This window comes from Myotis daubentonii, chromosome 2 (assembly GCF_963259705.1).
Source record: "Myotis daubentonii chromosome 2, mMyoDau2.1, whole genome shotgun sequence".
Lineage (NCBI taxonomy): Eukaryota > Metazoa > Chordata > Mammalia > Chiroptera > Vespertilionidae > Myotis > Myotis daubentonii.
In genome coordinates, this window is record NC_081841.1 from 112,819,827 (window position 1) to 112,842,314 (window position 22,488).

At 44.6% G+C, this 22,488-nt stretch overlaps 1 protein-coding gene across 25 annotated transcripts in view; it reads right to left on the reverse strand.

Moving 5' to 3' along the window:
* MICAL3 (microtubule associated monooxygenase, calponin and LIM domain containing 3) overlaps window positions 1-22,488 on the reverse strand; it is a 279,395-nt gene that overhangs the window by 67,512 nt on the left and 189,395 nt on the right. For 13 of the 25 annotated variants that reach the window (XM_059684292.1, XM_059684290.1, XM_059684287.1 and 10 more), the window contains 4 exons: window positions 13,876-14,071; window positions 4,636-4,868; window positions 2,826-2,912; window positions 831-971 (listed from right to left, as the gene is read on the reverse strand). In XM_059684292.1, coding sequence (XP_059540275.1) covers window positions 831-971; window positions 2,826-2,912; window positions 4,636-4,868; window positions 13,876-14,071 — 657 coding nt within the window. The remainder of the gene's footprint in view (window positions 1-830; window positions 972-2,825; window positions 2,913-4,635; window positions 4,869-13,875; window positions 14,072-22,488) is intronic. The other 12 variants (XM_059684294.1, XM_059684291.1, XM_059684288.1 and 9 more) reach the window with 4 other exon arrangements.

Genomic DNA, 22,488 nt, shown 5'->3' on the forward strand with positions numbered 1-22,488 from the left:
TAGTTAACTGAGGTTGTTTTTGCCGATAGGTGAAGATTTGGGGCAGAGGAGAATCAAATGACCCCATTAAAGGCTGTTTCATGAATGCAGGGACCACCCCCTTGTATACTCAGAGACTTGCATGGTGTGTGGCTCTCCATCAGTTCCAAACAGGAAGAGACAGAGGTTGATGATCTGTATTTAGAAGATGGGTATGGGGAGGTCAGAAGGTGTGAGAATGACATGGCAGCTGACACAGCCCTCCACTTTTTTTCTTTTATTGCTTGCTATTCCTTGAAAGAATCCAGAATAAGGTTCATCTTCATCCTACTGTGGAACACAGATCATCTTGCCTACAACTTAGAGCTATTAGAAATTATGCTAAATACTTAGTCTCCTTGATACAAATTTCTTCTTAAAACTTAATTTCCATTCAAACTATGCTTCCCCTGCCCCCATCCTGACAATGCACATTCACACCCAGACACACTCCATGAGGAAAGGACCAGAATATTCTATCAAGTGGAGAAAGAATAACCCTACCTAGTAATATGAGGGAAAGAAAGCAATTCTCAATTTCTTCAAGATCAAGTTTCACTTTTCTATTTTGCTTTGGGGGAGAAGGAACCCATAACCTCTTAACCCACAGAGAACTTTACATATTCTCACACAAAAGCCCAGGGCAGTGGTCACCATTAACACCAAGGAAATGAAATGTTCTGTCAGCTCTTACATTTGATTAAACTAATGGCTTTGGCCCTGACAGAAAAATACCCTGCAGCAAGCAGAGGGGTTGCAGGGACAGAATATGCTCCTAGGGGCCTCAGGTCCTTGGATCCTGAAGCAGTTACCTCTAGAAGTGGAGGGCTCAGAGGTTGGTACCGTTCGCTCCTCCTCCTCTTTCTCATGAACATGTGTCCAGTGCACATCAGCCTGAATCTCCAAGGGATCGGTTGCATTTATGATCTGCTGTAGCCGCTGGCTCCCAGCTACTGCACCAGGTTCAAAGGAGATGAGAAAGGGAGAGATGATGGGGAAGAAGAAAGGAGAAAATAAACAGTCAAGGGAAAGAGGGAATGAAACACCACAGGAAAGGAAACAGAAAATTTACCATATTTGCTAGGATCACGAAACAGAAAGAGGCAAAAAATTGAGAATATGTGGGCACATGCAAACACACACACAAGGGACTTCTACTCATCTAATTTGATGTTGTCATTTCAAGTTTCACATACACTTAATTTCAATGAGATTCATACATTCAACTCCAATTCAGAAAGAACTTTCCTTTCTGATGCTCTTCTCACATTAACTGCATTCGAGGGACCCAAATGCCAAATTAGAAAAAAAGAGCAGATTACAACTGGTCCCTGAGGGCAATCTCTCTAGAGATCATGAGTACTGAGCTGTTACCCAGTATAGTGGGAGATCCCTGAGGATGCACCATAAATGCTCCTTCTGTTGGTCACAAAGCAAGGTGCTTACTGCCACCTGCCATGCTTCTCTTTGACAGTTGAGTCAAGAGAGAGGTGGAATGGGACAGTGCCATTCTGCTATGAACCAGCCAAGTCAGTTAGGATAGAAATGTACTTTCTTGGTACTTTAGTTTTTATCTTTGGAGCTAAAGATAGAAAAAAATTCCCCACCCATTCTATAAAAGGCCTCATGCGGCATACACAGGGATACAGCTCTGGGAGAAGATGGTTGGAGAGGAAGCAGAGCTCCATCCTGTAAATTCCCAAAGCTTTGGAAGTACATGGGTAGATAATACCTCTCTGTATTTTCTGAGGTGAAAGCCCTTTGTCTTTAAATTCCATTTGGTGCCCCACTGGTCACAAGACCCAGCTTCTCAGCTAAATGAGAACTCACCAGAGTCCCTCATTTTATTCTTGCTGTCAGAACCCAAGGGGTCTGCATGTGGCTCTGCCCTGTGGGATCCCTGTAATCAGTGCTTGGACCAGGCCATACAGTTGGGTTAAAATAAAGAACAGCCAGGAACATGGGGGAAGGGATACTATAGAAGGGAGGATGGCTTTTCAGGCAGCAAGAGCAGGTGCCACCTGATCTGAAGGACTCTGTCATTCCTGATGGGAACCTGCTTTCAACAATCTAACAGTATAATCTGCTTTGGCTTTATTACTATAAAGACAATCTATTAATTTACAAGCAACAGAAAATGTGATATAGGCAGAAAGTGCCAAAAAGATCATCAAATGTGGATATGGGCAGTACACTATGTTAAACACAGAGCTGCAGGTCACTATAGATTCACGGACGTTTCTAAGGCCAATTAGTTTTTATGGTGCTGGATGGGGCTGAATCACAGCAAAGTCACCAAACAGACTGAATGTCTTAAGGAAGATAAGTCAAAGAGAAAAATGTTGGGCCCCTTTTCATCCTCCTGGCAACAAAGGGAAGAGAGTGAATCTTCTCCCTGGAGCCTTGAGGACTTATCTGCCAGCACTTTTCTTTCCCAGGGAAATGTTAAAAGGCACCATGGAGGGAGGTTCTGGGCATCTGAACCACTGCTGGGAGTTGTGATGTAATGTGAGGCTTTCTGCATTGGAGAAGCCAGTCTTAACTGGATGCGGGGAACTTGCAGCAGAACATATGGGGGGTATTGTAAGGCTGCTTCTGGAGTCTTCTCTGATTTCCTCTTGAATCTCTGTCTCATGTGCTATTTTGTACATGACCATTCATGAAGACTGGGCCCAGGGATATGTGCCAAAGCCTGTCAGAGCAGCTCTATAACACAGATATTTTCATGTGGGACCTGCTCTTGGAGGCAGATTGTGAAGGCTACCAGGGAGCCAGGGTAGAAGGTGGGCAAGAGGCAGAATGGGTACCTTTACATGTACCCGAATCTTCTTCCTTTGATGGACACTGGAGCCACTGGCCTTGTAGTTCTCTGTCCCAGGGGCAATACTCCCCTTCTACAGAAGGGGGAGTCAGACACCCACAAGCACAGCAACAAGAATCCCATGTGGGGATAAACAGGGAGAAAAGAGAAGAATAAGAGTTATCTTTAATTGGAAGGCAATAAAGTCCTGTCATTGTCTACAAAGGCACTGAAGTCCACTGCTCAAGGCACACAGGCTAGAATTCAAGAACAAAGGCCCAGTGTTGGCAGAATTTGCTGGTATGTGTGTTTTTCTATTTAAAGTCCATCCCCTGGTCTTGATGCCAGGTCCAGGTCTGGGAAATTAAGTCTGTGTGAGGGAAGGCAGGGCTAAATGCTCCTGCAAAGGAAATAGGCTGTGATCCTAAGCCATGTCTGGGGCTACAGGCCACCAAACATATTAATCATCAGATGGAGATAATGATGTCTGGAAAGACCTTTCCCCGAAAGAGCTATGAACACACTCAACCCCTATGACTAGCAGGGATGTAAGGCCAGTCATGGACCATATGCCAGAGACACAGCATACGGAAAAAAGAACCCAGTGTCAGGTTCCTGACCCAGGGCCTGCCTCCTTCTGCACATAAAACTGAGTAAGGGGGGAGGGGCAGTGCAACCTGGTGGGTTCTACCTCAGCAGAAGAACCAGGTGGAGAGAAACTCCTTAGGGAGCCTGAGTGCATGTCCTACCTCTGACAGTTCATGCTGATGTGGGCACCTCAAGGTCATGTCAGCATGTGCTTTCTTTCTGCCTGCTGTGCCTAATCAGGCTTGGGGTCTTACAGTGATACAGCCCCCCGAGACTACTCAGTCACATGCATAGTGGCTGGCAGGACTCTGTGTCTGGCTAGCACTTGGTCCTTGCTGTGCCAGAGAAAACAGACCCTGGGATGGATGGGGCAGCGGAACCCTCTGGTGCCAATTCCACGTGCCCAGGCTATCCAGAACTGACTGCTCTTCTGATGGTTTGGAGGAATTGGTGCTCACCATGCCTCCTGGCGAGCATACAGGGAATAGTCATGGTATCGCCCTCAGAGGAACTCGGGTCTCTATCTGCCCATTTTCTTCTTTACCACCTATCAGCCAGGAGAGGGAAAGAATGACCCTCTCTTACACAGGCAAGAAAAGAAAGCCCAGCAAGTTCTTCCTTATTCACTCAAGGACACGCAGAACCAGATATAGAGACAGAGTTGGGACATCTTGAGTCCAAACCAAGAGAACATTTCAGAACCAGCCAGACCAACTCAATGCTGAAACTGATGCTTCTTCTCAGAACACTGGTCCAAACATGCTACTACACATCATTGACTAAACATTGTCCAGTGGGCCCCCAGCTCACAGCTCCCTCCTCAATGACAGCAGCTCTGAATGGATGTGAGGTTCAATCTTTGTAGCCTGCAATATCGAGGATTAGGTGTTAGGGAATCCTCTAGAAAGCTAAATTCCCTTTCTTTATTAAAATAAACCTCATTCACTGAAACTAAAGGGGAAAAAATAGAAAATGAGGAGAGGAGAATGAAGAACCTAATTTGACCCTCTTCCATCCAATTTCAACTCAGAACGTGCACAAGGGACACCATTTCCACTGTCGACGGTCTTCTCTGCCCCTGTATCTAAGGCCAGAGAGAGACAGGAAGGATGTCTCTGTGTAAGCACGTTATGTAACTCCAGCCAAAGAAACCTCTCATGCTCAGGCATAAAACAGGCTGCCTCAGTGACGGACAGGGTCCGGGATAGGAGAAGAGATTGCTTTCTGACCTTCACTAGACTCCTCCTCTTCCTCGTCATAGTCCTCCTCTCCCTCCTCCTCGTCGTAGTCCTCCTCCTCATTGTCATTGTTAAGCTCGTAGCTCTTCAAGGCATCCAGTTCCTCTTCACTCTTTCCTTTTAAAAGAGCATGGATCCTCACAGCTTCCTTCCAAGGAACGCCACCCAGGTCCGAGGTGGGCAGTGGAGGCTCCTCCTCCTCCTCCATCTCAGACTCAGAACTGCTGTGGGGAAACAATCATACAACCAAAGTGAGGGAATGACAAAACCATGAAGGAGATGGTTAAAAGCCATAGCTGAGGCAAAGTGTCCCACAAAGCACTGCTGGGTGGGGAGAGGACAACTTTGGAGAGACCAGCCTACTTCTCTGCTCAGGGAAGACACATGAGGAGATAGGAGGAGAGTGAACAGAGGGCAAAATGGCATACCTACATGGGAGCCATGATGACCTAACCCATGTGAGTAGGCAGCCCAGTCTGGTGGGTGGCCTGTTTAGAGCAATGATGGCGAACCTATGACATGTGTGTCAGAGGTGACATGCAAACTCATTTTTTTGGTTGATTTTTCTTTGTTAAATGGCATTTAAATATATAAAATAAATATCAAAAATATAAATCTTTGTTTTACTATGGTTGCAAATATCAAAAAATTTCTATATGTGACACGTTAAGTTAGGGTTTTTCAAAATGCTGACAGGCCGAGCTCAAAAGGTTCGCCATCACTGGTTCAGAGTCTGGTCTCATGGAGGCCCTCAGAAGCTGCAGGCTGTGGGCCCATTTTGATGTAAACTCATGACCCCAGGAATCAAGAATGGAGATTAAGTCTCCTTTCATTATGATCCACTATTTGGTTTGAGGAACTCAATTCTACTTGACTCAGGTGGGTTGGAAAGAAGGCTCTCATGAGAGCCATGGTGAGGAAGGAGGAGCTGCCATGTGAGGCATGAATAAAGTCTTAACCACACTCTGGCTGGCAGGCAAGATGCAGGTTCTGGAGGGGAGGTATCACACTCAATTTCACAATGTTCCTTGAGTCCCCACCATGTGCCATGACTTGAGCTGGATACTGTGGGAAACAGGTAATGTGGCAGCAAAGGCCCCATTAACTGCACAGTACAGTGCAGGGACTGTGGGGGCAGGGTGGAAATACCCCAACCCCTGGGTCATCGCTCTTGACAAGCAGCTGCATTCCCATCACTGTTCCCTTCACAGCACAGCCTGGCTTACTTTCAAATGGCAGCAGCACTGCCTGTGATAAACACTCACCATGACTTACACAAACCCCAAATGTGGAGCTCCACTCTTTAGGCACCACCTTCCTACCTGCTCACAGAGAGAAGCAGGACAACAGGAAGTGTAGGAATAAAAACACTTGGTGCCCTACAACACTGTGGGGCTCCGTGGCAGGAAGAAAATCCCAAATGTCACTGCACAAGCTGTACAGTTTGCTCAGACCTGTTTTATGGTAGATAATTACCATTTTTTTCCAGGAGATTCTTTTCTCTTAGAAATGTGTAGCTGACTGGACTGGAGGAAATGGGCTTTCATAATAAAGCATGGTCCAACTTCTGGCATGATGGAGCCTCGTAACCCAGGAGCATCAGGCATGGGTGGGCGGCTGGCCCACTTCCTGTGATAGTGGGTAACTCTCCCCTCAGCCAGAGAGGGGCCGGGTAGTACACTGTGATGAGGACATGCCAATCACCACCAGTGCTATCACTGCCTATGGAGTAAAGAACTTAACCTGCTCAAAGAGAGGTTTGGTCCCTGCTCTCAGCTTCTGGGAGGTGAACTTAGCCTTAGAATGCCCTGCTGGGTGGGAATGCCCATTTTGCTGGGGGCCTTGGGTCATGGTGGATAGTCTACTAATGTGATTCAGGGTAAGGACTGGCCGTATCAGAAAGGCCAACAATTTAGGGTGAGTGCTTTGGGTCATGCAGTGGACCTGGAGAGCAACCAAAACCACATGGTAAGTTGATCAATCAGTCAACCAATCAGTTTCAAATGGTAACAGCACTGCCTGTGATAAAGCACTGCCTAGTTACCAAGCCCCAATAAAAACTCTAAATGGGAAGTCTTAGAGAGCCAAGCTCCACGGTGCCGGGAGCCGGTCCATCCTTGCTGTTTCAAGGGACCTGGCACCACGGGTATCATCACACATCACTATCAAGAAAATGACACTGTCCCAACTGCATGAGGAGAGTGCATAGGAAGCTCTGCACCTGAATCTTTCTGGACTCTGCCCTATGCTTGTCTTTCCTTGGCTGACTTCAACTGGTGCCCTTTCCCTGTGTAACACCTTTCAGTGATTCTGTGAGTCCTTTGAGCAAATTATTGAGCCTAGGGTGATTTGTGGAACTTCTACATGCCAGCTGGGTCAGAAGTAAGGGCATTCCTGTGGGTTGCACTCCTACTTCTCAGGTGGGTGGGTCCTCATAGGGCCATGTTGGTTCTGCTACTTACCAGATGTGTGACCCTGAGCTGATTACTTAAGCTCTCCAAGCCTCAGTAAGGGGGTAGCGTTAGTACCAGCCTTGTAGGCATGTTGTGGAGATTAGGAACTCTACTGATTTTTATTGTGCTTGTGTTACAATCTGGGACTCTAGCCATTCATTTATTTGGTTACTCATTACACATTCATTCATTCAACATTTTTGAGCATCTACTGAAGCTCAGCAGTAGACACAGAAATAAAAAGAGCTAACTCCTTACTGTAAGCAGCTGTTTGGTGAATCCTACTTAATTTATCCATCCATTCACCCAACTAAAATTTACTGAATATCTTCTACTTATAATGCACTTCCTAGACATTGTAGGAAACATAAATGTGACACAGAAAAGATCCTTATTCTAAAGGGAGATAAGATGGAAACACATCATGATAAAATAAGGCAAAACATGACTGTAATGGGATGGAGGATTGGTGGGAGGCAGTTTAAAGTGGGTAGATATAAGAATTTAGACTACAGACAGAAAGCTTGGGATCTGGATTTTGATTATTTTTCAGTATTTACTTAGGTATTATTTTTTCACCTGACCTTTATATTTTCATTTGTTTATTTTCTTATTAATAAACAATGTGTAGCCCAATGTATGTCATTCAATAGATTTTGAACATGAAATAAGGATAAGAATGCTTCCTATGCTCATCTTAAGTCTTAGGTGGGCAGAGGGAAGGCCAACTTGGCCTTCTTATGTGCCTGAGTGGTTGCCCAGTGGCAGCAGGCAGGACGAGATGCGCTGCAGCTTCCTGGGAGGGGCCTTAGTGCAGCCCTGTCCCTTGTACTCATGAGGAGGGCTACACTGCATAATGTGAGCAGTGAGGCTGCCCTTAAAGCTATGAGTGCCACAGTGGCTAATGAGAGCTCAAGGGCCCTGGGAGAAGAGCAAGTGAGGCACAGAGCATAAAAAAAATAGGATGGAAAAAAAAATAGGACGGAAAGGTCAACCCTTGCCTCTCTTCATAAGTGGCAAGCTCTCAGGCCATTTCTGAGAGGTCTTTGCTATATGCATCTGGAAACTGAGACAGATAAGCCGGTCCTGGCAGTCATTTCCATAGAATCTTGGGAGTAATTTTCTGGGTTTGACCAGGTTCCATATATCACGCAAGATTTCCAGTGAAAATTCAGTACCTCAAGGCTTATTTTACATACCTGCCTGCTCCTAGTCTCTGAATTTCTGAATCTGGCCTTTGAAGAGGCTGGAATCTGTAGGACACCCCCACCCTCCTTGGACTACAGCCTAGAAACTTTAAGTAGGGAGAATCACTATACAAGAGCAAAGCATAATAATGACAACCAACTCCTCTGTCCTTTAGAAAGGACAAGCGACCTCCTAGGACTCAGCCTCCAAAGAGAGATGAGGGCCAGGAAATCCAGTCATCAAGATCAGCTCTCTGTCATAACAGGTATCTGTCATTTTTAACGATATATTGTTCCATGTAACAGTTTGATTTAGGTTGGATTCCCCTGGGTCACCAAACAGCCAAGATGGGCAAGAAATATAAGGGACCACACCATAGAAATCCAGGGCAGGGTCTGCCTAAGTTCTCAGGTGTCAGAGATGGTACCTCTGAAGCTTCTTGGTAAAGGGTCCATGAGAAGGAGCTGCCCCTTTCAGTTAGAATAATATCTAGCAAAAATCCTCCATGCTACAATTTACACCCACTCACTCATCTCAAAGCACCTTCCCTGAAACAACTTTCAGGTGTGTTTTCCTCTCTTTGAGGCCATGACGGGGTCTGGTGGGAGGAAGCAACACAGCTGGGTACATGGACTAGGTTCTAACAAGATGAGGTTTACTCCACAGAGGTTATGCTAGTCTAGGAGGACACATCTCAGGACAACAATAACACTGTGCCGTGGTGACCTACTCAGGCCCTGCACACATATTAGCTCACAGAACTACACTATAACTCTAAGACATGGCTACTATAATTATCCCCATTTTTTTTTTTATTGCTTAAAGTATTACAAAGGGTATTACATATGTGTCCTTTTTTTTTTTCTTCCCCGCCCTTGACAATCCCCTGGCCTCCCCTACCCCCAATTATCCCCATTTTTATAAATGCAGAAACTGACATGTAAAGATGCTGGGTCATTTGTGTAAGAAATCAGGGTTCCCCTCAGCGACCACACCATCTCATGCTGTGCCCTCTTGAGTGGTTCTCCAAGAACCCAAGAGTTTTTTAGCCACTAGCAGCTGTCAGGGTAGCAAACCAGGAGGAGCAGCAGCAGCAAGTCCTGGATGCCTGGGTCAAACCTCAGAATGTGGAGACCAGGGATTTGGGCAGGCTCTGCTACGAATAAACCAAGCTATTGTATGTAATTCCACTTAAAGTTCCTGGATGTTTTCAAGGGAAAATGGGGAATCATGGCTTTCACTTTTAAATTAATGGACTTATAATCAGTGAATCTCTGTATAATCTTTTTAAAAAATGTATATTTTATTGATTTTTACAGAGAGGAAGGGAGAGGGATAGAGAGTTAGAAACATTGATGAGAGAGAAGCATTGATCAACTGCCTCCTGAACACCCCCTACTGGGGAAGTGGCCGCAACCAAGGTACATGCCCTTGACCGGAACTGAACCTGGGACCCCTCAGTCTGCAGGCCAACACTCTATCCACTAAGCCAAACTGGTCAGGGCTCTGTATAATCTTCTGTCCTGCTTGGCCACTCTTAGATCCCACCCACTCTGACAACCATGTAAACACTCCCCAGCTGAGCAGACTACTGGGGATGAACATCGTCCAGCAATCTTTTACATGGTGGAAATTTAATGCATGCTAAAACTGGCATTTGCTCAGTAATGACTCATATTACTGCTTCTGTTGGAGGAGGGGTGTGGCAGGAGAGAGAGAGGAACAGTCAAGAATTTCCACATATTTAAGGTCAGCCCTGAAGGAGAGGCTTTTCCTGGTGGTGTTTCTCAGATGGAGGGCAAGGCCCTGTGTGCTGGCCTGTCATAGAATTCTGGGGCACCAGACGGGACAACCTTGGCTGTCCCATTTGGAGCTGTCTGCTCCAGCTCTTACTGACTTGTTCTTTAGAGCCAGGAATGTATAAACATTAAAGATTTCAGCAGAGGGGCACTGCACAAGCCATCTTCATTGCCTGAAGAAAAGTCTTCCAGATAAGCAATCAGGGAGAAACAAAACAAAAATCATAAAGCCAGTTTTCTCTGGTCTTTGGGCACTTGGTCTCTTCCAAAGAAAATAAAAGTACTATTTCCAGGATCTCCTTGGGAAGATGCTCCCACTCCCTTACTCCAAAAAAGGGTCATAAGCTGATCAGGCCTGAGCTAGAGTCTCCAATTGTGTGAACTGACTCACGAAGCCCATGGTAAGAATTACCCAATGTCTGTTAAAAACAGATATTCCTGGCCTCCATCCCAAATCCACTATATCTGATACTCCAGGGGAGGGCCCAGGAATCATCTTTTTACTGAGTGTCCCATGTGGTGTTTTCATCAGGAAAATTTTGAGTGGTGGACCTCAAAGTGGGGTCTCTAGAACACAGCATCACTGGAACCTTTTAGAAATAGATATCTTGGGTTCTGCCCAGACTGACTGGATCAGAAACTGCCCAGCAACGTGTGCTATAACAAGTCCTTGTGGCAATTCTGATGCAGGCAATTTTTTGATGAGCACTTCCCTATGGCAAGTGGTTTTGAGCCAAAGCCAATTTCTGGCAGGTAAACTACTTAAGGAAATGAATGGAAGAAGCCCAGCCTGTCCCTCCTGGTGAGGAGCACCTACATTGTGTGTGGAGCTGAGAGCAGTAACAGTAACTGTTGCCAGTGAGTCAGTGCTCACTGGGTGCCAGACACTGTCAGTTGCTTTATTTGATTTAATCCTCAAAACAAACCCATGAAGTGTGCTTTGTAGTTGAGGAAACTGAGGCACAGAAAGACAAAGTAACTTGCCTACATCTAGCAGAGCTAGGATTAAGTTCTGATTTGACTACAAAGTCATGTTCTGAAACATCACTCTGCACTGGTCTCCCATAGTAGACACCTGAAGTTCTTTAAACTAGTCAAGAGTGAGTTTCTGGCCCTGGCCAGTGCGCTTAGTGGTTAGTGTTGGCCTGTGCACCAAAGGGTTGTGGGTTCGATTCCCAGTCAAGGGCACGTACCTGGGTTGCAGGTATGATCCTCAGCCCTGGTTGGGGTGTATGTGGGAGGCAACCAATTGATGTGTCACTCTCACATGGATGTTTCTCTCTCTGTCTCTCTCTCCCTTCCCTCCTCCCTCCCAGTCTCTTTAAAAAAATCAATGGAAAAAAATATTCTCAGGTAAGGATTAACAACAACAACAAAAAAGTGAGTTTCTGGATTGGACTGCTTAATTCCTTAAAACTCTGTCATTTCTCATTTTTAAGACCAACACCTCATCAAGGAAGGACTGAGGGCTGAAAATGCACCTAACTGCCTGGTGCTGCAGGGAAGATGGAAAAAATATGTGCCATTGCTGGGGATGCACTCCCTGTACCTCACAGCTTTCCTGTGGGAAACAAGGCCAAGTCTCCTGCTCCTTCCTCAGAGCATTTCACCTTTAAGACACCATGTTTTCTTCTGTATGCAGCTAATGCTAGTTGTTTCTTTTATTTTTTTAAACTCAAATTTAAGATAAAGGCATTTATTGCACTGTTTGATGTTAACTGATATCATATTCTTCTATTCTACCCATCCAATCACACCCTGCTATAGAGGCATGACTTAGCCTTCCTGGAATGCCCTTCCTACTTTGTCTCAACTTGCTGCCCATTAGTTTCCAGTTTATAAATGACAGCGGAGAACAAGTTATTCCCGCAGGAAAGTGATCTGGCCCATACCTGAGGCCATGCCACCAGCTCTGCTTTGACAGTAAGCAAGGACTCTTCCTCATAGATGCAGCAGGGAGTGGTATGTCTCTATGGGCAGGGATGCATGACAACAACATGCATGTAGTGATGGCTGCGGAAATGCAGGTACCAAGGGGGAGGCTGCCCAGAATGCATGGAAGCGCTGTTGGTGGGGCCAGCCCCAAAGGCAGTCCATCCAGAGCATGTCTGGCACCAGGGATGAGGTGCTGGACTGCAGCTGAATGGAGCTCTTCCAGCAAACAGCTTCGTAAAAACATTCTTTGAACTTGAAAAAAAAAACTGTTTTCCTTATCCCCACATGTTCCCTTTCTCATGGCTACACAGAAGTGTGTGTCCATCAGTCTGGGGCCATGGGAAGTGGTCCCACTGTGGCAGCTCTGCAGGCGAGTCTGGCCAATACCAATATTATTCCATCTTTTTTTTTAAAAAAGTTATCTTGTTTGCATTCCTTTTTTAATGTTTGTTTCTCTTTTATATTGCTATATATTTGTTTCTCTAGCTCCTTGATAATCTTCTATTGAGCACTTTGAATCCTTCTGTACTGACACTGGCAGGCCTGGGCAGGTAATAAGAATAAAGCCCTTGGGTAAAGACAGCAAACACAGGGGTGTGGTAGGGGTTGGAGCATGCATGTTCCCCAAAGGCATCACTCAGCTAAACATAATTAAAACACTGGAACTGGCCAAGAATAAAACCACTGGCTGCTGTGTGTGGCTCCTGGGATACAAATATTCTGCTCCTCTCTTTATGTATAGGGGAAAGAATAAAGCCCAGAGAGGTGCGGCAGCTTTCCCAAAATAGCACAGTGAGATGGTGGCTAAGTTAAAACAGAAGCCAGCTATTTCACCCCTGGTGCTCCTTCCACGGAACCACCAGCTCCCAATAGCACACTGCTTCAGATCTGCTGTTGTTTCTGTGTGGGATTCTTTTCCCTCCATTATGTTTGTAAAAAATAACCTGAGGGCAGCACCTGTGTCTGTCATTATTTTTTCTGTTACCTTTTCAATGAATAGCAAAGTGTAAAGTGATAAATACTGAATCTCTGATTTAAGTCATATGGATTGTGATCTTTACTGGCTAACAAGATGAAGAGAGAAGGATCTAAATGGAACAGAGGAGGAGGAATCAGCAGGCAGCAGGGAAAACAGGAAGAATCTTGGACCCAGAAAACATGAGTTTGAATCTTAGTCAATCCTTAATCCTTATCTCAGTCACCATTACTACTTTGCCTGTATAGTGACAAGATATATGTTCTTGTCTACTTTACAGGATTCCTGAGAGGATGACCAAGTGAGGTGATGGAGACGGAAGTCCCTTGTAAATGGTCCAGCATTATGCAAAGTAATAGACAGTGCTTACATGTGCCTGAGCACTGGCAGACCTTGAAGAGATATTGTGGGTTCAGTTCCAGGTGACTGAATTAAAGCAAGTATCACAATAAAGTGAGCCATAATCTTTGTGTTGGTAGAGGGCCTTGTCTTCAATTTATGAAAAAAATGCAACATCTGTGAAGCACAATAAAGCAAAGTGTAATAAACGAGGTATGCTTATACTGTCTTAAACACTTTATACATTATTTAAACCTCACACCAATTCTGTGAGGAAGGAGCTAGCATTGCCCTTGTTTCACAGATGAGGAAACAGAAGCATACAGAGGTGACAGAACTTGACTAGTGTCACACAGCTGGTGGGTGGCACAGACAAGATTCAAACCCAGGCAGTCTGGTTCAGATCCCATGCTGTTAGCAGGTGCTATGCTGCTTTCCCCAAGCAGGGCAGCATGTTTATCTGGGGAAAAGGCTGCTGGGAAAGCCACAGGTACACGCAACACACAGGAAAACCAGGCCTCAACTCCCAGCACAGGCTGACCTGCTGGCCACGTCCTCCTCCAGGCCCTTGTCTAGCACACTGCTCAGGTTGTGCTCAGCTTGTGTCTCCTCAGGCACTTCCTGTAGCTCCTCTGCCTGCTTCACAGACAGGCGGTAGTTCTCTAGCTCAATCCTCTCAGGAGTGCCCCTCAGTCGCTTGGCAGTGCTGGGCTCCTCCAGGCCATTCACACTTGAACCTGCAAGATAAGCAAAAAAGCAAAGTTCTATGACAAACGATAGGAACTGAATCCATGCTGTGTGCATGATGGAGGTGCAGGGAGGGAGAAGGCACTGATGGAAGGGATATCTAAGCACCCAAGGCAGCCGCTGCTCATTTCAGTGAAAGGAGGGACAGTGCCCCTCCTCCTCACGCAGGCCAGGGAGCCAGAGGAGGGGTATAGAAAGTCAACAAGGTCACGGATTTGATGGAGGCCAGGCGAGAGCCCTGGTCTGAGAGTGGCAAAACTTCACTAAATATGAGAAGTAACAAGACCGCACTTCAACGGGAGAGCCACTGGCTCTCCTATATCATCTTAGGGTGGTGGTGATGGAGACTTGAGATGAACCTTGAGGAAGCTCTAAAGCACCTTTCACTGAAAAAGGTGAGTTCTTCCAGTGCCCCCACCCTTGATGTAGGATCTAATCAAGGTTCCTGCACTGCATCTGGCTGGTTCACTGAGGTGTCCAGGCTGCTTGTTTTGCTAAACATCTCCCATTGTGGATTTGTCTGTCTTCCCATGATTAGATTCACAGCGAACACTTGTTTAACAAGAATACCACGTAGGTAATGCTGTGCCCCTCTCACTGCACCTGGTCAGGATAGATACAGTCAGGCTGCCTCTTTCCTGGTGACACTGGCTAAACTGCTTGGTTAAGGTGGTGCCCACTCATTTCTGTGCTGTAAAGAGATATGTTCCCCTTTGTAATTGATAAGTAATCTGTGTGGTGACATGTAGAAACATGGAACGATCCTGCTTCCATCACCCTTTCATCCACTGGCATTAGTATCCATTGGTGATCTTTGCCTGGTGATTTTAAATATTCTAACATTCCTTCTCCACTAGCGTACTTTTGTAAAGAACTTTTCCCATTTCTTTTTATTTTTTTGAGTACCACTATGGATTCACATCTGAATTCTTAAATGTTGTATCTATTATCACCACTTAGTTTCTGAAAATCTAGAACAGTTTCTGTCTCCCTTACACCATCACTAGTTTTTGATGCACCTCATTAACCCAAATTTAAAAAATTATTATTATTATTTTTTTAATCCTCACCTGAAGATATTTTTCCATTGATTTTTTAGAGAGAGTGGAAGAGAGAGGAAAAGACAGAGAGAAATATCAATGTGAGAGAAATACATCGATTGATTACCTTCTGCATGAGCCCTGACCAGGGCCTGGGCCAGGGCGGGGCCGGGGAGGAGCCTGCAACTGAGGTATGTCCCCTTGACCAGAATTGAAACCAGGACCCTTTGGTCCACAGGCCGATGCTCATCCACTGAGCCACACCGGCTAGGGCAAAAATGATTTATTCTTTAATTTGCTCACTGTAATATGATGTAGCACATAGGTTTAGGGTCAGACAAATCTGGCTAGACACCTGACTCCACCAGTGACAGGCTGGAGGAGCTTAAGAAAATTATGTAACAACTAAGAACACGTTTCCTGATGTATAATAAGGATGGTGTCATCTCCCAGGACTATTATGAACATGGAATGAAATTATCAACACTAATAAAAGAGAAAAATGGTAATTGGCGTACGGCGATACCCTTTTCATTGGCTAATCAGGGCTATATGCAAATTAACTGCCAACTAAGATTGGCAGTTAACTGCCAACAAGATGGCGGTTAATTTGCATATGTAGGCACAATGCAGGGAGGCGAAAGGGAAAGCAGGAAGAAGCCCCCTGCCACTGACAGTGATCGGAAACCCAGGGGGGAGCTAAGAGCTGGGGGGCAGGGCCATGATCGGAGAATCAGGCGCCTTTTCCGCCCTGGCCAGTGATAGCAGGAAGTAGGGGTGGAGCCAGCGATGGGAGCTGGGCACGGCCGAAGCTGGCAGTCCCGGGAGCTAGGGGTCCCTTGCCTGGGCCTAAAGCGAAGCCCACGATCGCGGGGCCGCTGCAGCTGCAGGTCCCCGCTGCCCGGGCCAGACGCCTAGGCCAGAGGAGTCAGGCCTGGGCAAGGGGCCGATCCTGCGATTGGAGGGTGATGGGGGTCAACGCCTGAGGGCTCCCAGTATGTGAGAGGGGGCAGGCTGGGCTGAGGGACACTCCCCCACACACCCAGTGCACAAATTTCGTGCACCGGGCCCCTAGTACACATATAAACATGTATGTGTGTGTGCCCCATACATATTATCTTCCTCTTCTACTTAAGTTTAGTACATGGGCAGTATTCAGCAAATATGAGTTAAGTGATGAATCCAATGTCCTACTGGACATTTTCACCACCAATTTGTATGAATTCTTGCGTAGGTATGTTGTATCCATTTGTTCTGGACTGCAAACAGTTAGTTGACAAAAGAAAGATGGGAAGAGAGTTCTGGGCAGAAGCAGCAGTATCAGATAAGTCGTGGAGAACATGTTCTGGAAACCTGGCACATGGTGTACAATGTGCTAAATCTCTTTGTAATATCATTAGAAAAAACTTTTTATAAACCCAGGTAGTCACAGAATAAAGTCTTTGTGCATCTGCAGAATTACCAGGGTCTTCCACCAAACAGCATCTTTCACATTTACTAGAGAATCTTTACTGAAAAGCAAGATCCAGGCATGTTCATTTACAAATTTAGGTAGAACGCACAACAATGGGGTCTGGGCACCGATCCTTGGGTTTGCTTGTGCCTGTGCACATGCCTACTGTCCTAGTCGCTGCATCCTTAGAAGCAGGTAACAGCAAAAAAGAGGCGGGAAATGGCAGGTGGATGCCACCTTGACATTCTGCCCTGCCATGCCCCAGCCAGCACAGGCACTGACTATGCTGCCTCATAGCATTTCCAAATACTGGTTTTCCTGTCCTCTCTCTTTCTCATCAAAACCCAATATGACAAAGATGAGAAGGATAGGATTCTCTGACTCTAAAACCATTTGAGTCTTTCCTTCCCATCATGTATTTTTGACAACTGTCCTTAAATAGAAAGCAGATGAGAAAGGGAAATAAATGTGAAGCAACTATACAAGCATAAAATGTTGCGGAACTCCATAAATATGAAAGAAAACCCAGTATTTCTTTTGGGTGGGAGAAGAAAAATAGAATAAGAACTTTCACTTCCAAGAAAACAAACAACTAACCTTATCAATTCATAGCTAAGCAATTTCAAGGTAAAGTAACAAAACACATTCAGGTAGAAAAACACTCAAGAACTGATGTCTGTTTTAGTGGGTGATGCATATTGTTTGCTAGGTATTTTACTAGAACCTTGGTAAACAAAGCAGAAAAAACTTTTTATTCTTAAGGAGCTGTAGGCTAGTCTCTGGAGAGGCAGTCCTGTATAGGAATCATTCCAGTCTGATGCAGCTATCAAGTATTATGACTTATGGAAACATGTGGCAAGATGAGAATACATAAAATGGCAGTTTAGTCTACCCAGGGTATTCAAGGAAAGGGTACTGGAGGAATATGGAGTTAGCCTGGCCAGCTTTAAAAAGTTCTGTGAGTCCTAGCTAGTTTGGCTCAGTGGATAGAGCTACTGTGTCAAACTCGGGGCCCGCATGCAGCCCACAACAAATATTTTTGTGGCCCAGCCAATATAATGGTATGTAAAAAATGTTTTAATAATAATTTCATCACTTACTTTTTACAATATCCTGTTATACATAATTATTAATAACGAACTACAACATTTTCTAACGACTGATTACTATAACCATGTTGCATTCATTTCCCTTATGTGCCTATGTGCAGGCGCACCACTTCTCTCCACTAATACTAGTAGTGAATATTTCAGCAGCCGATTGCCACGTCATTAGTCTTGGACTGACTTGTTTGGTATGCGCAACAGGAAATATTTCGCTTTTGGAGAACAAGAAAAATAGGTTTATTTGCATTACACTTATTAATTTGTGCAGTTATTCAGTGCCTGTTAAGTTAATGTTAAAAAATATTTTTATTAAAATGTTCTACTATTTTATGTTAATGATTACTCATTTATTTTAGTCCTTTGTATTCAGCATGTCTCTATGGAAATAAAACTGTTTCTATGAAAATGGAAGCTTTTGTTTTTTTGTTGCCCACATCAACTTAAACCTTGTTTGTTTGGCCAGTGTCAGCCTTTGAGTTTGACATGCTTGGGATAGAGTGTTGGCCTGCAGACTGAAGGGTCCCAGGTTTAATTCTGGTCAGGGGCACATGTCCGGGTTGTGGGCTCGATGATTCGCTCTCATCATTGATGTTTCCATCTCTCTCTCCCTTCTTCTCTGAAGTCAATAAAAACATATTCTTTTTAAAAAAAGCTCTGTGAGGTAGGTAACAGTTTACAAATGAAATAACTGAAGTTCACAGACATGAAATAAGCTGCCCAAGGTCACAGAGCTAGTGAACAGTGGGGCCAAGATCTGAGTCTGAGGAGGGCAGCATTATTTTAGAAGACTACCACAGTGTCCCTTGACTTAGGATATGAAAGATGTGTTTTTATAAAGAGTCCTATTCTTATCCCCTACAAGAGTCTTCACCGTAATCTCCTCCCTCTTATATTGCAATTTTCAAGATGAAGGACAGAGAACTTCATGCGAGAATCTTACAACAGAGAATCTGGCATTTGGAGTCACATGTTGTCCTACTCCCAGTGTTACTTCTCTGGAGTTTCTACAAGTTCTGAGGACTTATGAATCATCAAGCAACGGAACTTGGCAGCCAAAGCCCAGAGTCTGGGGTTTGAGGAGGGAAAATGTTGATTTATTCTGGGATTGGCTATAATAATCAAAAAAGCAATCAGAGGCACTCAGAACTATTCAGATTATTCACACATCAGAATAATCTGAATACCACAAAGAAAGGAAGCTTTGGGCCATGAAAACAGTAAGAAGTGTTCCATCAGAGATTTTGGAAAAATTGAGGTGGAAGACAGAGTCAGCTCACTAGTCTAGTCCTACCAGGCCCTGGGTCTAACCATGCAGAACTAATCTTATCCAGAGCTTGCTGCAACAGGGAAAGCACTGTAAGATGTTCCTTTGGGCCAGGCCCCTGTGGAGGCTCAGTTTTCCCAAGAAAGGTAGCACTCAGAGAATATTCAGCAAATATATGAAACTCACCAACTGCCAAAATATGCTTAACATTACTTGCCCATAACCTCAAAAATGGGAAATTAAAGAAATTAACAAAATGAGTATCCTTGATTATTTTTCCTGAGCAAGACCAGATGGTTACAACAAACACCAAACCTCCCCCTGTCCCTCAGGGTCCTCCCTCTCTTATCAACTAATGGAAGAGCCTAGGAGAGCAGAGGGGAAAAAAAAAATGACAGATGTAGGTTTGGCAAGTCAAAGTTTAACCAGTGGGGCCAGGGAGCTGGCCAAAACCCACTGGCCCCTCCACTTCACATACTAGTGCAGCAACAACCACACAGTGGCTTTCCAGCTAAAAGTGAGATGAAAGATTTGGAATAATTCCTAAGGCTGGTTCTTCACTAAGTAAGGGCAGGCAGATGTCAGGTCATTGGAGGCCAAGTCCAGCTTCACACATACCACAAGGAAATAGCTCCTGGGATCTGGGTAGCATTCTAAATAGGAAGAAAACTCTGGGCCTGGCCTTAAGGTTCTGTTTGGGAACAGTTGCTGCCTGCATGACAACTATATTATCCTGAAAGAAATATTTTTCCTAATAGGACAACCTGCTCTCAGCTGATGTGCAAGAGTTGCCAAAAGCCGTCATTTGTATCTATCTGATTCCTTGAGAGACATGAGGGACTATAGATGATACTCAAGAGTCCTCAGCAGGCAGCTTTTCTCCCTCTTCCCCTCCTACAGTAGTAACAAAGCCCCAGTAACAGGAGTGAACTGCTGAGGACACTGTAGGACTTTGGGCAACGGTGAAGAGTACCATATAAGAGGTGGGGACAACTGAAGGCCTTTTCTCACCTTGCCTATATTAATTTCTGGCCTGTTTTCTTTCCATTTTACTTTCCTTCTTTATAAGCTTGGGAAAGCTTCAATGAAATCTAAAAGTTTGACAAGGACCTAGGAAAGGGCACAGTGAACTGAGATTGATTTTCATCACATTCTCCATACCTATAAATAGGATGAATGCTAGGGTTAATTCATTCAACCATTCATTCAACAAATACTTATTTGCATACCTGCTTCTAGCCAGGCACTGTGCTAGGTGTTCTGGCATGCCAGTGAGTAAAACAGACTACCCCTCTGTCCTTGGGAAGCTTGCATTCTCATGGAATATGGTTACCACCTACCTGCCAGGATAGACAAATCATCCAGGGTGTCAAAAGGTGTGAACTGTGGCCATGTTCTAAGAAGAAACATGGAGAAAAGCACTCCTGCCACTTTAGAATAGAAATTCTCCCTTACAGTTGCTCTCTTGCTTCTGTTTCTTATCAAAAGTTACCTGAGAGGACCTCCAGGTCTCTCCCCTTGAAGTTACAAGTTGGACATCTGTAATTAATAAAGGACTCCCTGCTCAACACACAAATACATCTGAGGAATCAGGGCAATGAGACATCTGAAGGTGTGCAGATGAGAGTGAACAGGGGAGATGGGATGGAGGAAAGGCAGAGATGGGAACCACACATGCAGTTCAGAGCTTACTGTGCTCTCAGCAGATGTGATTAGCAGTGAAGGGTCAGGGTGCAGCTCCCACAGGGCAAACTGGAGAGGCAGAGACAGCAATGGGGACTTGGTGGCTGGCACACATTGAGGCTGAGCCCAGTATCAGGGCAGAGAAGCAGTGCTAAGGGTGGCAGCATTCCACATATCCCTATCATTGCACAGAGAAATCCATAGTCTTGGGAATCCACCCCCTGCTCACTTCCTGTGGCCTGCCTGGCATTAAAATCCTTACTTGGAAGATGGTGAAAGGGCAGAAACAACTTTTCAGCATAAGTGATCTGTTCTCATTGTGGTTAAACCCACCGGAAAAAATAGAGCCACAGATGCATGAACTCCTTTCCCAGTGCCTACCCCTTTCATACCCATTACAGTGGAGCCTGGTAGAGGCTGCTGGGTCATCTCAGACAGAGCAGCTCTGCTAGCAGCTTCTGGCTATAGGAAAGAGGTGCTGGGAACACATAGGCCAGGAGACCCATAGCCTGTCACATGCCACCATGGGCATGGTGCCCTGAGACTGAGGTGATTAGCTCATAGAGGATGCCCACCTCCTTGGGTAATATGAGGTGTTGTCCATGGCCAAGGTGACACCACCCCACAGAGATCCCAGAAGCCCCAGTAGTGTAGATAAGAGAAAATAAAATCTAGTACTTTAGCACCACCTACTGGAAAACAAAAGAAAACCCCTACTTATCAACTTGCTAAACCAGCGGTTCTCAACTTGTGGGTCGCGACTCCTTTGGGGGTCGAATGACCCTTTCACAGGGGTCGCCTAAGACCATCGGAAAACACATATATAATTACATATTGTTTTTGTGATTAATCACTATGCTCTAATTATGTTCAATTTGTAACAATGAAAATACATCCTGCATATCAGATATTTACATTACGATTCATAACAGTAGCAAAATTACAGTTATGAAGTAGCAACAAAAATAATTTTATGGTTGGGGGTCACCACAACATGAGTAACTGTATTAAAGGGTTGCGGCATTAGGAAGGTTGAGAACCACTGTGCTAAACAGTGAAGTCAAATACTTTAAAAAAAAAAAAAAGAAAAAAAAAAGATTGCATCCCCATAACTGCTCTGGCAGAGAAATAACCCACCAAACACAATGAATAACAATGTAATCGGGAGTTCAGATAGAAAATAAAAAACCTACAGAAAATAAACTTAAATACATGGAAGACTGTAATTTAAATGATAGAGAATTCAATATTGCAGTTCTAAAAAAAACCCTCAAGATATAAAACTCAGAAAAGCAAGTCAACAAGCTCAGGAATAAGGAATAAAATAAAGGAATGAAAGGAGTAATTCATCAAAGACATTGGAACTATAAAAAAGAACCAAACAGAAATTCTGGAGCTGAAAAAACTCAATAGATGAGATGAAGAATAAACTAGCAAGCATAGGAAATAGAGCAAACCAGATGGACAAAAGACTTAGTGATATGGAAGATAGAAATCTAGAAATGGCTCAAATAGGAGAGAGAATTGAGAGTAAACAAAACAAAACAAAACAAAACAACACACACACAAAAGAGAAGAAAGGGAAAGGGAACAGAGAGCATATTCAAATAATCCTTACAAGAATTTCCCAAACCTGTGGAAAGAACTGGACCTTCAAATCCAGGAAGCTAACAGAACACCTCATTATCTCAATCCAAAAAGGCCTTCATCGAGGCATATTATATTAAAGCTGTTCAAAATTAATGATAAAGAAAGAATTCTCAAGGCAGCCAGGGAAAAGGAGATAGTAACTTATAAAGGAAACCCTATTAGATTGTCATCAAAATTTTCAACAGAAACCCTATAAATGAGGAGAGAGTAG